This window comes from Sorex araneus, chromosome 2 (assembly GCF_027595985.1).
Source record: "Sorex araneus isolate mSorAra2 chromosome 2, mSorAra2.pri, whole genome shotgun sequence".
NCBI classification, from domain to species: Eukaryota; Metazoa; Chordata; class Mammalia; order Eulipotyphla; family Soricidae; genus Sorex; species Sorex araneus.
The window spans coordinates 45,909,653-45,925,429 of NC_073303.1; the positions used below are offsets into that span (position 1 = coordinate 45,909,653).

At 50.4% G+C, this 15,777-nt stretch overlaps 1 protein-coding gene across 1 annotated transcript in view; it reads left to right on the forward strand.

Annotated features, from left to right (window-relative positions):
* The window catches only part of SYK (spleen associated tyrosine kinase), an 81,473-nt gene that overhangs the window by 23,023 nt on the left and 42,673 nt on the right, over positions 1-15,777 (forward strand). The window contains exon 2 of the mRNA XM_055127509.1: positions 14,876-15,302. Within this exon, the coding sequence (XP_054983484.1) occupies positions 14,901-15,302 (402 nt within the window). The 5' untranslated portion in view covers positions 14,876-14,900. The remainder of the gene's footprint in view (positions 1-14,875; positions 15,303-15,777) is intronic.

Sequence of the window (15,777 nt, forward strand, 5' to 3'; positions counted from 1 at the left end):
CTTTCACTTTGATTGCATACAATATTTCAACAAAACTCACTATTATTGTTTGGAGAGTCTCTCCCCTAAAGTCAGACCTGCTGAAAAGGAAGCATTAGATAATTTGTTTTCCATTGCTGAGGATGAAGAGGTATGAGGTCGAGTGACCACACTTAGCGGCCTCTCAGTTTTGGGTTTCTGTAATTTAGTATTTTAGTAACTAAGTCCAGAGAGATATCTGCCAGAAGTTGCATCGTTGCCAACTTGTACTTCTAGAGAACTGGAAGTTTTCTCTGGAGTGGGTGCCTGGACAGTGCCTATGGGTGGCAGCACCTAGGAGCTGGCTAATGTCACAGTGTTGGACCCAACCCCAGAGCCTCTGGCTTGAGTCAAGGTGCCCCCCCAAGTTTTTCTATTCCAGGTTCTCAGTGGTGATGTGGAGGGTGCCGGTGGTGGACCACTGGTGTAAGGCTTGGTGGAGAGGGAGCCCAGCTGTGTTTGACAATGCTGACTAGGAGCGACTTTACCCATTTTCCAAGGGGGTGTGGATTTCTAAAGGCTGCAGGTCGCGGCAGAGGCTGACTTTCAACCTGATGCTGTTACTTGCTGCCTATGGAGCAAGTAACAGCTTTTGTCAGCTAATGGAGCCCAAAGGGCAGGTCTGTGCACTGGGGAACATCGTGGCTACTCCCTTTAGTGTAGTCGTACAACACAGCCAAGACCCCTTGAGCCAGTGTTCATGGAATGGCCACATCTTGTTGCTGTCCTTGTCATCTCTGTCAGTGTCAGCCACAGTCATCTTGGCTGGCATGAATGAACTCAACGTAACTCTCTGTGGGTTCAAGGTTTTGTTTGGAAAATGCCACTGCTTGTCCCAGAGAGACCCTGCAGTTTAGGAAATGCATCTGCTCTTGTGCATCCTTGAAAATCATCTTTGCGTATCTTTAAGGCTACAGGAGAACCCCGTCACCTTCATCGATGCAGCTCAGGTGTATGCAGAGGGTTTCTCTCTCCTGTCTTCACCCTCTACACCATTTCTTTGCTGTGACATGAAGGCAGGCTCAGCTGGACTCAGAACCTGGAATCTTCTTCCTGCACAGTCTGAGAGTATTGGGGAGGTGCTTAGGAAATGCCTCCTGTCTCGATGGAAGGAGCTTGCCAGTGGCTTTCTGTAATTTCTCTGCTGCTAGCCCCTGGTGCTGTCTGCCCTGGGATCTGGACTCCTGGCTTGTCTGTCTGGACCCAGTCTGACAGCCTTCCTGCAGTGGAGACTCAGTTTGCTCACCCTGCACACCCCTCACATTACTCCACGCCCATGGGTCATCTCACTACTTCCTGAACATCCTGCTGTGACTTTCCTAGAACTGCCTTCCAGTTCAGTCCAGTTCTGGTGGAAGTTGTTACTTATAATTCTTGAGACTGTTGTATTTCATTTATTTATTTATTTGCTTTTTGGGCCACACCTGGCGATGCACAGGTGGTACTCCTGGCTCTGCACTCAGGAATCACTCCTGGCAGTGCTCAAGGGACCATATGGGATACTGGGAATCGAACCCGGGTCGGCTGCAGGCAAGGCAAACGCTCTACCCTCTGTGCTATGGCTCCAGCCCCTGTTGTATTTATTTGAATGATAAAATCTTATCCAAGAAAATTCCAATATGTGCTGCCTAGCATTTCAAGACGAGGCTTCCTCCAGGAAGAAGTCCTGGGAGCGGCCCAGGCTGGCCAGGGTCACTGCATTCCCCACTGCACCACTCCTGAGACGCCTCCTCTCTTCTGGCCCGGTCTGTGTCCTCCGGGTGAGGTGTTGCTTCATTTGAATGTGCAATGAAACGGCCCCTTGCTCAGGGACGTGTACTTCTGCTTTCTGGGCCGTTTTGCATGCTGAAACTGGGGAGAAGGCCCACTTCCCTAATCGAAGACACCTTGGCGGGGCAGTGGAAGTGCCCCCCCTCGGGCTTGTCTGCCGCCCCCTATTCCTGCTCTTCCGCACACTCCGAGCTGTCCAGGCTGCGCGGGCTACAGACCAGTGTCTGACTCCAGGAGAGGAAGGTAGGCCCGGCATGTAGGAATCAAATCTCTTCAGAGCTGCCCCGGGAGTGCTCTGCTTCCGGCCGGGCTCTGTGTTCTGGGTTTTCTTGAATTGTGTCTGCTTGTGTGTCTTCACCCCTCTGAGTCCCTGGCTTTCCCCCGGCGAGCGGGGCGATACCTATGCTCCCCTAGTTCATTTTCTTTCTCTTTGTCTGTGGTCACTGTGTGCTAACACCATGCTTCTTACTCTAAGATTGTGCTCTGTTTATTTTTTTTTGGTCCTAGGTTTCTGAAGTGTAATTACATGGTGCTAAGTTTCTATATTTTACAGTCATGTCATCAGTAGTTATTCTTTAGAAAAACCAGTGGTGATTTATATACGCCACTAATATATTTTATATATGTATTATATATGCACATTTTTGGTAGATGTGTGCTCAGTATGTGCATGTGTTTGGTCAGTAAAACTTTTTACCTACCTCTTTTTCTTGAGTCCTTCATTTATTCCACATTTTTAAAAACCAAATCATCACGAGATACACAGTTACAAAGTTGTTCATGATTGGGTTTCTGTCATAGTTCCAACACTTCTTCTGTGTACCTCATCTCTGTGATATGTCTTTATTCTACTTAGATCTGTTTCTGCAGTTGACTTGGGAACTGCAGGTGGTTGGGATGAGGGAGAGATGGGAAAGTGATGGCCAGAAGCAGGAAACTGTGGGGCATTCTCAGTGTGGTGCGAGTTCCCTCTCTGCACCCTTCTAGCCTGTTCCCGGATGGGGGTGGAGTGGCTCCCGGGTTCTCAGGAATTACAGCCAATGGCTGGAATTCATCAGTGTGACATCCTGGCACCCAGACTTGCTCACCCCAAGATTTGGCCCTTTCTTCCTCTGTTCAGTAGAATACAACAATGCTATTACCAAGTGTCACCCTTGGAAGCAATTATTGATGATGTACTATGGGTCATTAATTATGGTTGTCCATGCAACCTGATCCTCTTCTTAATAACCAGTTCTTTGGGCATCCTCCTGCCTTGGTGAGCAGAGAGGGCTGTAGCCGGGCTGGAGAGGTGCAGAGTGGGTGGTGTCCTGGGTGTGGGCCTGTCCTAGCCTGGCTCCTGAGCCCAGGGAGAGGACCTGGACCCTCCAACTTGCCGTTTACTCGGAGAGTGATCAGGGGGCGATCATGTCAGGCTTTTTCTGCAGAGTGCCAGAAAGTCTCTGAGGGAGCTGCTTCAGGGCCAGACTTCCTGCCTGCATAGGGCAGGGCCTGCTCTGGGGTGGGATTCTGCGCACGGCCTCCACTTCCTGACTTCCTGTGGGGTATTTCTAGGAGTGAGTTTGGGGTGTGGTCCTGAGGAGCTACACTTGGGAAGTACATGACTTAGGGGGAGAAAGAGACAAAGGAACACACACGCGCATGCTCGCACACACACACACACACACACACACACACACACACACACACAGAGATCAGTTCACAAAGCTGAGTGTGTTCTTGCTTTAGCCTGTCATGCTGATCAAGAAAAAGAGTTTGAGTAGTTGCCCCCTGGGATTCCAACAGCCCCCTGCTGTGGTCTGTAGGCAGGAAGACTCACTCTCTGGACCCTAGGCCACGCAATAAATGAAGACTGCCTGGCGGAATTGCAACAAACATGCTGGAGCAATAGCACAGCGGGGAGGGCGTTTGCCTTGCACGCAGCCGACCCGGGTTTGATTCCTCCGTCCCTCTCAGAGAGCCCCGCAAGCTACTGAGAGTGTCCCGCCCCCAAGGCAGAGCCTGGCAAGCTACCCATGGTGTATTCGATATGCCAAAAACAGTAACAGCAAGTCTCACAATGGAGATGTTACTGGTGTCTGCTCGAGCAAATCGATGAGCAACAGGACAACAGTTATGCTATAACATAACATAACAGACAGTGCTATGCTGAAGGGAAAACCACTTTCTATTTTTATTGAATTTTTGACTCGGGCCATACCCAGTTATGCTCCGGGCTTACTTCTGACTCTGTGCTCAGAGGTCACTCCTGGAGGGGCTTAGAGGACTGTCTGGGTTGCTGACGACTGAACCTAGGTTGACCATATGCAAGGCAAGTACTCTACATTTTCTATTTTAAAAGTTAAATTCATTTATGATGGACTGGTTGCTTGTTTGTAACCAAATATATTGAGAGTTGACATGTTGAAATCAAGATCTAATTCTGTGATTTGTGCTAATTACCATGAAGGAGAAGAAGCAAGTGAACAGAAAATAAACTTAAAAAAATTTTATTGAATCACTGTGAGATAGTTACAAGCTTTCGTGTTTGGGTTGCAATCTCACAGTGATCAAACACCCATCCCTCCACCAGTGCACATTCCCCACCACCAATATCCCCGGTATACCCCCCATTTCCCATCTTCCCCCTGCCTCCATGGCAGACAGTATTCCCCATATTCTCTCTCTCTACTTCTGGGAGAAAAGAAACTCTTGATTACATCTTTTGAACCTGAAAATATCTAGATATTGACTGTGATACACCACTGTGACCTGCCTTTAAGTTCTAAAAGCATGGCCAAATAATTTTATTTTGAAGATTTAAATGATGTTTTAAAGTATTGGAACATTACCAACCCACTCCCATTTCAAAATTTTAGTAATATATCACTTATAGCCCTAATTTACTTTTCTAGTTTTAATAAAATAACTTGATTTGCTTGTTTGATTTTTGATTAGACATGTGTCCCAAATTCCATCCATATTTTTTCTAGCCTGAGCTCTTCCAGCTGATGAAAATTAGTCAACCCCCAAGTCAAGTTTTTATTTCTTGTTTGCTTGTTTTGCTCCAGAAGTGACACTAATTTTTCAGCTTTAAGGGGCCAAGGAAATTCTCAGGCAAATTTATCAAGGCTGCTTTGCATGGCGGAGATGATACACTGAGATCTCTTTTTGCATGGTCCTATTTTTATTCCCCTCGATGGGGAGGCAGCGGTAAAAAGGGCACAGATGTTGTTTGCCCAGGGCACCCATCACTAGCCCTGCAGACGCCCCGGCGAGGCTCTGCCCAGGCCGTGCTGTCGGCAGCCTTGCTGTGGGGCTGCAGCAGACTCACAGAAGGGGGCCGGGCGGCGGGAAGCCCAGCACCTGCTCAGCGCGGCTTGCAAGTATCTCGGTACTGACTGAGATACTTCTGCTTGTGAAAGCAGAAGCTTGTAGACCTGGGGTCTCTGAAACCAGGACAAGAGGCATTACGAAAAAATATATACATAAAGGTACAGTCTCCTTTAAAAAGATGAAATGCACACCCAGTGTTACCCTTCAGACCTCAGCCTCACACCAGTGATGTTGGGGCTTCCCAGGACCCTGGGGAGAGTGGAGAAAAATGACCTCTGGGAAAATCATGATTATTCATTGATTCCGTATTTTTTTTGGTAGGTTTGATATACAGAGGAACTCAGGGCTTACTTCTGACTCTGTGCTCAGGGATCACTCTTGGCAGAGCTCTTGGCAGGGGACTTTATGTGGTACTGGGGTGTGAATTGCAGTAGGCCATGTGCATGGCAAGTGCCTTCTCCCTCTATATCTCTCTGGTTCCATGATTGCATATTTTCACAAATTCATCTTCTCCCTAAAATGTGCTTGTAGTCCTCAAGTTGTTGCTAACGCATCATTGTCCTTTGTGGACATGTGCAGAGGGGTGAAACCTTCGAGTCACTCACTCAGCGTGGACACACACTCCCAGTGAAAGTGTGTCCAAACTTTGCTTTCTTGTCTTATCTCAAGCTACCAAGCCCTTTTTTGTGTCCTATGAACGCTGTGTTTACTTTTGTAGTTTCGTGCTTTGGGGGTGACGATTTCAGTTTTGTTTTGTTTTTTAATTTTTTAAATTTGATTGAATCACTGTGAGATAGTTACAAGCTTTCATGTTTGGGGGAAGAAGGCAGATGGAATAGAGAAGGGATCACTAAGAAAATGATGGCTGGAGGAACCAGTTGGGATGGGAGAAAGTAGATAATGGACTAAACATGATGACCTCTCAGTGTCTGTGTTGCAAGCCATAATGCCCAAAAGTAGAGAGAGAGTATGGGGAATACTGTCTGTGGTTTCAGTTTTAAAATGCCCTCCAAACCGAAGATAAGAAGATAAGAGCTTCTCCTTAAATGTCCTTGACAGGTTCTTGGAAACTGTGACTTTAAGTAAGATGACAGAAGCATGTGTGACTTTGAGCAGCAGCATCTCATACAGCATTGCTCAGGATTCTGATTTTTCATCGATGTTAAAACAAAACCAGTGAGCTTATAACTATTTTTATTAACAGGAGTGACATTATTCACCAACATGCTGACCTAAGTGTTGTCCATAGTCTGAGTATCACAGGGCTGTGGCATAATTTATGGAGAAAATATCGTGTTCAATGAGTTTCTATGTGAATTAAGGTGTGGCTGACTGGGAGTTCAATGTTGGAAGGTCCATGATGTAAATAAAACTGTGTGTTTAAACAGGAACATGCAGATGACACAAGGATCACTGTTGATTTGTTGATAAAACTGTCACCACTGAAAGCTCACATAAGGTTTTGTATTTGGAGGATGGTTTAGCAGTGTTCAGTGGTGAGCTATAGAGCATTGCTGGAAGTCTCAAATGCACTTTGTTCCATGCGTAAGATGAAAAGAGAAAGTAGAACGCAAGAGAATAGTGCACAATGGAGAGAGAAGACAAAGAAAGAGAAACCCAGTAGGAAGTTGGGAGTCTTTGGTGTTGCTACTGACAGTTCCCGAGTCTCAGCCCTGGAATCTGCCTTAGATCCCCAGCGAGGATGTGATGGCCCTGACTGGGTTAGGGGGTCTCACCCACTGCCCACGCGCAGAGTGAGCGGGCAGAGGACTGACCACAGCTCGTAGGTGACTGCTACGACACATGCATGACCACACCCCCTTTCTGACTAAACAGCCCCCTGTCTCCCCTCAGATAAGAAGATCTCATTCTGCCTCAAAGTACCCTGCATCTTTGTCACACCTTTCCTTGGTTTGGGGCCCATTTGTCTACAGTTCATTTAGCTTTACTCTGTACCTTCTGCCCCCTGTGCCCTGCATACTATTTACCTGCTCTTTCATAAGAACTCACCCCAAACTGTATGGTTTTATGATTTTTTGTTTGTTTGGAGCCATGCCCAATGATGCTCTGGGTTTACTCTTGGTTCTACACTCAAAAAATCACTCCTGGCAGTGTTTGGGGAGTAGACGGGAGGCCAAGGATTGAACCTAGACTGTGTGCAAGGTATATGCCCTACCTGCTGTACTACACTGCAGCTTCTAAGTTATATGGTTTTAAACAGCAATAATCATTTCTGTTCATTTGGAGCCACACTGACTATGCTCAGGCTTCCTCCTGACTCTGTGCTCAGCAATTACTCCTGGCAAGGCTCAGGGAACCATATGTGGTGCCTTGGACTACACCGGGTTGGCTGTCTGCAAGGCATGTCCCCCCCAACCCCCCCACCCACACACACTGTGCTATTACTTTACTACTGATCCAGCTCCTTTTTCTTAGCATTCATGGTTTCCGTATGTCGGGCCTTGGAGGCAGCTGACAACCTCGGTTTCTCAAGGCCATGATCAGGTGCACTGCATCACTCCAAGGCTCTGAGAACTGGCGGCCTCTTTGAAGTGGCTCCTCTTGCTCTGACAAGCTCCTGCTGGCTGCAGGCTGGATGCTTCAGCCCCCACAGAGCTGCCTGGGTTACTCACGACCTGACATCTAGCTTCCCCAATTCCATAGCCAGACATCAGGAGCCTCGTGTGCCATCTGGACAGCCCGCCGGCTCTGATGTAGTCCGTACTCATCACTGAGAGGGTCTCACAGGGAGGGAGGCCAGGGGGCAGGGCGCTGGGCACTGTGCAGAGTCATCAGGCTACTCATGGAATTGATGACTTAGCGTCTGCTCTGAGTTCAGCAGGTTGGAGGAAAGCACAGACCCTTATAGGAGCTGAAGTTCTGGAGCTAAGTCATACCTACTGGCTGTATGATGCCTGTTAAATTCCTTTCCCTCTCTGAGTTCCTTCATCATAGAAATGGTACCCACTTCTTGAAGTTTTGTGAGAATTACAATAGTAAATTTAAAGGGTAAATAAATGCTATTATATATAATTTTAAAAAGCTGCCCTCAACACAGATGTTTTTCATCTGTAGAGAGACTCTATGTGAAGTGGAGCTGTTCTCAGCAGCCTGTGTCCTCAGCAGCGCGAGATCAGATAGTGACCATGCTAATCAGATGGAGCTTTGGGGGGAAACACGAGAAATCGTTAGGTTACAGCGCTGAAGGAGGGAAAGGCAGGGCGGTTCCAGATGAGCGTGTGAAGTCCAGCCCCTCCATCAGTTCATGTTCACTCTGCTGCTGTTTCTGAAGGATGTGAGATATTCTTCCCCGAGTCCCCACAGATTCAGCTTCAGCTTCCTCTCAGACTCTGCCTGGAAACGAAACTAGCTCAGGCATTCTCTGAACCATTGGTGTAGGGGTTGTTTGGTATTGGGGCTCCGTCTGGCAGTGCTCAGGCCTTCCTCCTGACTCTGCTCAGGAATTACTCCTGGTAGAGCTCGGGGATCACATGAAGTGCTGGGGTAACACTCAGGCCAGCCACATGCAAGGCAATGCATGTAAACACCTTACATGTTGTACTGTTAAGCCAGCCCCTGATTTTGACTGATGTACTGTTTTTAACTACTTATTTTATGAAATTGATGTCTGATTAGCTAGAGCTTCACCCATGTTAAATGGATTGTGTTCGGCAAAGATTATCTAGCCGTTGTCTCAGGACTAGAGAAATCGGATGGGAAAGTCTGGTCCTAAGGGGGAGAATGTATTAAGTCAGGAAGTGTGAAAACCTAGAGGAAGGTTTAAGGGAAAGATTAGAAGGCACCAGGGAGCTTGTTGGGTGGAAGGGACTCATTGCAATCTTCTGAAGTTGTTTCTGCTGAAGCTCCAGAAACAAGAACTACTGGTGAGAGCCACAGTGAGCAATTCTGCGTCTAAGTTCTTCCACTGCAGTAACCTTCTGAGTGTATCAATGCATCCTCTATCCTCATTGACAGGATTTTGAAAAAGCAAGTATCTGGCCTGGTCCAAGTCTCTACTCACAATATGCCGACACACATTCACACATGTTTGCACACACATAAACACTTGTGCTCACATGTGCCTGTGTAAGCACATATGCACAAGGTTCACAGACACGCATGTGCATATGGATTCATGTGTGCACACATACACACAAATACACAGAGCACGCGTGTACATGAATGTGCATGCATGCACACTTTCACCTGCATGTGCACACATGCACACATGTACATGCGGTCATGCCACACGTGTACACACACATACACATACATTGTCTCTTGCAGTGTGGACTGCTCTTTCCCACCCCACCATGGCCCATGCCTAGTTTCTGTTATCAAGTCTCAGTGGTGAGGTGCGCGTTTCCGAGGACTCGCTGAAGCTGTCCGCGGTCATCCCCCAGGGTGGCTTCTGCTCAGCCGTCACCCTCCGCCGGCACAGCACTGTAGCACTAACATTCTGAATTGATGGAGCTGGGACAGATGCCGTCACCCTCTGCAGGGACAGTGCTGTGGCGCTGACATTCTATGCTGTGCAGAGCAGGGAGTTGGGACTGCAGGGGGCAGGCAAGCTGGTGCACCTGCCGTCCGGAGCAGCTCCCTCAACTGCACACATGGCACATGCTCCAGCAGGGCTGCCAACTCGCGGGAGGGAAGGAGGAGAGCACTTGTGTTCTCTCCGCTGCTGTGTGCCGACCACTTGCACCAGCGCCTGAGTACTGGGAGCCTTTGGCAGCCAGGCCATGAGCATCCTTTCACCTACAAGGTGGCCAGGGTGTCTCCATGCACAGATCTCTGGGGGTGTGGGGGCCCTCAGATGGGGGTATGGGCCTCTGCCCCAGACCCCGGGGTGTACACCATAGGCGTGCAGCACCTGTGCACACTGAAGGGAATAAACTCTCTCGTGTGAGAGAGGACAATAAGGGCCTGTGCCCCTCAGAGGACCTCAGTCAGCAGGCCTTGGGAGGTGACAAGGAGACCGCAGGTGAGGCGGAAACCAAGCCCAAACTGTGCAGTGGTCAGGACCCTGAATGACCAAGAGATATTGGGGCAGGAAGGAGAGTCACGTGGCATGGTGGTGTGGACTTGTGGGCCCAGCCAGAGTGAACCCCACGTGGTGCGGGGCAGGGGGCAGGGGGACAGGGCATCCAGAGACTTTAGGTTCTTTGGCTTGGCCCTGAGCGAAGCTGTGGAGCTGCAGCGGTGGGGAGTGGACGCAGCTGCCGGGGCTTCTGCAGGGTGGGCGGAGGTAGAGCTTGGGTTGGCCACATGCGAGGCACGCGCCTTCCGTGCTGCCCCATCCGCCAGCCCTGAAGCTCTAGAGGAAACCGAGGCTTCAGAGGAGGCTGGTGGAGGTCCCTGGACAGAGCTGCCGGCCCTCCTCAACGCCCCTTCCCCACCTCCCACTGCTCACACTGTTCTGCACAAAGTTTACCACCTTTTGAGGGGAGAGAATAGGAAAGACCACCTGGAAAAAAACATGCTCTTTCCTGGCCGCGTGGGTTTCCTGTGGGATGAGAGAGAACTTTCAGTTACAGCAAATGTGCGACTGTTGAAAGAATCTAAGGGTAGGAGGGAGGAGCTCAGGGAGGATGGAGGCTGAGGTTGGATCAACAGCCAGTGGCCTAGTCTATCAGCTTCTACAAAACCCCAGAAGAATGGGGTTCCTCTGGGAGGCTGTGGGGACAGGGGTGAGGGTCCCCACAGAGGATGCTGAGCCAACTTAGATCTCTTCTACCTGGCGGTACCTGAGTCTATCTTCTGAAGCTGCAGTCCAGCAAGGAAAAGGCTAGTCTGGGTTCTCTGAGCTGCTCCAGCAAACGAATGACACACAGGGTGGGGGAACCTGGGACTTGGTGCTCTCTGGCTTACTGGTCAGAAGTACAGATAACGACCAGAACCTGCTGCGGTCCATATAGCAGAGATGTGTGTGCACGTGTGTGTGCATGCATTTGTATGTGTGTCCAGGAGAGTAGTCTTGTCCTTTGGGATCTTAGCCCATCTCCAGGTTGAAGCTAGCTGAGTTGAACTGGGTTCTTGGCTGCTGTGCTGGGGTCTGAGGCGTGCCTGCAGGCAGAGCCCCTGGTGCTTATGTACCCACGTGCATGTTAGACTGGGGTCTGGGTACCCGTCCAAGCATGCAGCAGTGAATCTAGTTCTCATCATGCTCACACACAACAGGGCCAGGGACATAGTCCTGGGCCACTGCCAGACCTGAGTCTCAAGCAGCACCGGGCCCAGCTTGGAGCTGTACTCTATCCAGCCACTCTATTTCCTCTCACACACAGCCACCCTCTCTTCCTCAGGAAGCCTGAAAGGTGCCTCCACGGTGGACAGAACCCAGAAACATGCTCTGAGGATGTTAGAGGGCAGCCCACTGTGTGCCCAGGGACGTGGGGACCCCTGCTGCAGCCCAAGTTGTCTCAAGATCCTTTGCTTTGGTGCAGGATTCACACCAGCACCAATGTAAATTCTCATGAGCTAGTGGTTAATAGATGAATCTTTGCGGCTTGGGGGGAGCGACTCCCAAACAGTGCTCTGGGGACTCAGAAGGTACGCCTGACAATTCTTTACCAGCTGGGTCTGATGATGGTTTGCAAGGGCTTGAGGATACAGTGCCAGGGGCACTAGAACCACACCAGGGGTGCTTGGGGGTCTCTAGGGCTATACCCAGCAGTTGGGAGGTCAAGCCTAGGTTTCCGTGCATCATAACCAACCCTGTACAGCTACCTGATCTTGTTCCAAACAGCAGTTTCTAGGATCAGATACAGGAAAAAAATTTTGGTAATATTTGCTCTATTGTTCTTAGAGTCTTCATTTATTTGTTTGCTTGTTTTTGGTATTTGGGCCACACGCAGCAGTGCTTAAGGCTTACTCTTGGCTTTGTGCTCAGGGATCACTCCTGATGGACCTTGGGGTGCCACCAAGGATTGAATCTTGCAAAGCAAGTGCCACTGTATTGTCTCTCCAGGTCTGTTCCTGAGGCCTCATGTCTTGTCGAGGCTGGTGGCACATGGTAGATGAAGGAGGGCAGCGGCCATTGGGCTGCAGTGCTCATTCCCCATCTCTTAGGTAGGCCTGTGGGATAGAGGGTGTCCCAGGCAGGGAACGTGAACTGGGAACTGATGGAGGAAACCATGGCACCCTAGATGGGGTTCAACCTATCCTGTGTCCAGGACCTAAAGGAAAGAGGCTGGAAGGGCCTGGGCACGTGGAAGAGAAACAAGTGGGCACAGAGTGGGAGAAGCAGCCAGCTCTGGCCGCTCCGTGGGGAGCATGCGTGTAAGTCTGGCGGGAGTGGAGAAGGGAGTGGGTGCACACCGACGGGAGTAAAGAAGGGAGTGGGTGACACCGACGGGAGTAAAGAAGGGAGTGGGTGACACCGACGGGAGTAAAGAAGGGAGTGGGCGCACAGGAAGCCTGGGAGTGGAGCCCTTACAGTGGCCCAGACTCCGGGACTCAGGCTCCCCGGCTGTGGCAGCAGCCGGACCGCCCAAGGGTACTGCAGAGGCCCTGGTGATCAGCGGGGAAGGGGAAGTGCTGGCTGGAAGGAGACATAATCGAGACACAGGTGGGACTCTCGAGCAGGAAGCGGAGGCTGGGCAGCGCGGGGGAGGCGGGGGCAGCAGGAGCAGAGCAGAGCACGGGGGGGGGGGGGCAAGATGCAGCCCCCAGAAAACAAGGGCAAAGAGAGACCCCGTTTCCCTGAGACAGGTGGGCCACCTGCTCCCAGAGGTCTTTCCGTGAACGGCATCCTTAGAACTGGGAACAAATGTGGATGTCACTAAAACACACAAAACAAACTTGCTGAAAGGAATTTTGGGAAACAGGCAAAGAAACATCAAGGCCGGCTTCTAGGAGCTCATGCGAGAGCGTTTGCTTGGCACGTTGCCCAGAGACGCCTGGAGGGCCTCAGTCGGGCCAGTGTTTGCACGTTACAGAGCCTATGGGAGAATCCAGTTTGGAAAGAGGTTGTCTCATGCCATGGTGTGTGTGTGTGAGTGTGTGTGTGAGTGTGTGTGAGTATGTGTGTGAGTATGTGTGTGTGAGTGTGTGTGTGAGTGTGTGTGTGAGTGTGGGAGTGTCTGTGAGTGTGTGAGTGTGTGTGTGAGTGTGTGGGAGTGTGTGGGAGTGTGGGAGTGTGTGTGAGTGTGGGAGTGTCTGTGAGTGTGTGAGTGTGTGTGTGAGTGTGTGTGTGAGTGTGGGAGTGTGTGTGTGTGAGTGTGGGAGTGTGGGAGTGTGAGTGTGTGTGTGAGTATGTGTGTGAGAGTGTGTGAGTGTGTGTGTGAGTGTGGGAGTGTGTGTGAGTGTGTGAGTGTGGGAGTGTGGGAGTGTGTGTGTGAGTGTGTGTGTGTGAGTATGTGTGTGAGAGTGTGTGAGTGTGTGTATAGCTGTGGGTAAAGCACAGTGTGTGAAACGAGAGAGGCTTCCCCCTATATGTGTGGATGGAGGCATCTGGGTAATTTCCCATTGGGGATGAGCCATTTGATTGAACAAACATCTCTCCGGATACTTCCATAACCTCATGTACAATGTGGCTGAGGACAGAAGCTCCCTCTCAAGCCGGGCCCCGTCTCTCTCCTCTCCTGAAGCCCGTGTCTGTGTGAAGCGTCCTTGTTGTGACCAGGGTTCCTATCAAAGGTAGACCCTGCTCCTCTGATTCCAGCCATGAGGCTGCTGCTGGAGGCCCACGTGGGGAACAGGCGAGGGGAGTTGGACACCAGCCCCCTGGAACTGGTGGGGAGACGTCGGTCTCCAGCCTGCCGAGCCTGTCTGCCAGGCAGAGGCCAGAGTGAGGAGTTCGTGCCTGTGCATGTCTGGTCTCCATTGGGTTGGACTGCAGTGTGGAGTTGCCTGACGCAGCGAGGTGTGTCTGCTCACGCTTGAAGGTTCTAGCAGCAAAGGCTAGGCTAGGTTAAGTCGGTTAGATAAGTGAGGTTTGGTAAGTTATGTAGATTAGCGGAGGTAGGTTCGATTAGGTAAATTAACTTAGGTTAGATTGTAGGTTATAGCAGGGTTAGGTCAGGCAGGTTAGGTTAGGATAGGTTAATCTTGGATATAGTGGCATTAGGTTAAGTTATAGAGGTGTTAGGTTAAGTTAGGCAAGTTAGTTTAGGTTAGTGGGGTTAGGTCAGGTTATAGCAGTCTTAGGTTAGGCTACAGCCGTGTTAGGTCAGGCTATGGAGGCGTTAGGTTAAGTTTGGTCATAGCAGTGGTAGATTGGGTTCAGTCAGGTTCTATCTGTAGTGGGGATTAGGTTATGTTAATTACGCTAAATGTTAGTTTTGGTAGGTTAGGTTAAGTTATAGTAGTATTAGGTTAGGTTATAGCCATGTTAGATTAGACTGTGGTGGTCTTAGGCCATAGTGGTGTTAGGTTAGTTAGGCTAGTTACAGTGGTATTGGGTTACTGTGGTGCTAGAGTAGGCTAGGTAGGTTAGGTTCTGGGAGAGCTAGCTTAGGTGTAGTGCTGTTAGGTTAGGTTTGGCAGGATTAGGTTAGGCCACGTGGGTAAGTTAGATGATAGCTGTGTCTCTCTTGGTCATGTAACAGTTTTATTCCATTGTCCTCATCTCCAGAGAGTGCTTGGCTTGGCCAACTGGTTTCCTCCCACCTGCTCCCACTGCCCATCAGTCCAGTGCTCATTTTCAGCTTCAATCTTGGAGGGCAGGTTTGGGAATCTAGCGATGGGCTGAGCCACGTCCCAGAGGCAGCGGCAGAATTAGGCAACTTTGGGGACCAGGCGGCCTGACTGCATCTCTGTTTCTCCCTAGTGTCCCCTGCGGGGAAGGTGCCAGCATGGCAGACAGCGCCAGCCACCTGCCCTTCTTCTTCGGCAACATCACCCGGGAGGAGGCAGAGGACTACCTGGTCCAGGGCGGCATGAGCGACGGGCTCTACCTGCTGCGCCAGAGCCGCAGCTACCTGGGCGGCTACGCGCTGTCGGTGGCGTATGCCAGGACTGCTCACCACTACACCATCGAGCGCGAGCTCAATGGCACCTACGCCATCTCGGGCGGCAGGACCCACAGCAGCCCGGCCGAGCTCTGCCACTACCACTCCCAGGAGTCGGACGGGCTCGTGTGCCTTCTGCAGAAGCCCTTCAACCGGCCCTCGGGTGTGCAGCCCAAGACTGGCCCCTTCGAGGACCTGAAGGAGAACCTCATCCGGGAATACGTGAAGCAGACGTGGAACTTGCAGGTGGGTATCAGCAGCTCTCCCGTGGGCATTCCAGGATGCCAGATGCTCTCTAAAGTCCCATACAACTGTTTATTTTAAGTGGTTTATGAAACTGTTACTGGTAGGATTTCCTACACAAACTTCTTGTACCACACCCCCAGAGTGTCTGCTTTCCTCCACCATTTCCCTGTTGCTCCCTCTTTTATCCCCTCTACACCCTCAACAACAAGTCTCACAGTGGACACGTTACTGGTGCCCGCTCGAGCAAATCGATGAACAATGGGACGACAGTGCAGTGCAGTGCTACACCCTCATGGTAGTTTTCCATTGGAAACAAGCTTCCAGCTTCTCTTTACTTTGTGCATCTGTTGTTCCCCTACCATGTTTCTTTATATCCCACATCTGAGAGATTGTTCTGTGTCTGTTCCTCTCCTTCTGACAAACTTCACCCAACCTGATACTCTCCAGATCCATTCACGTAGCAGTAAATTGCATG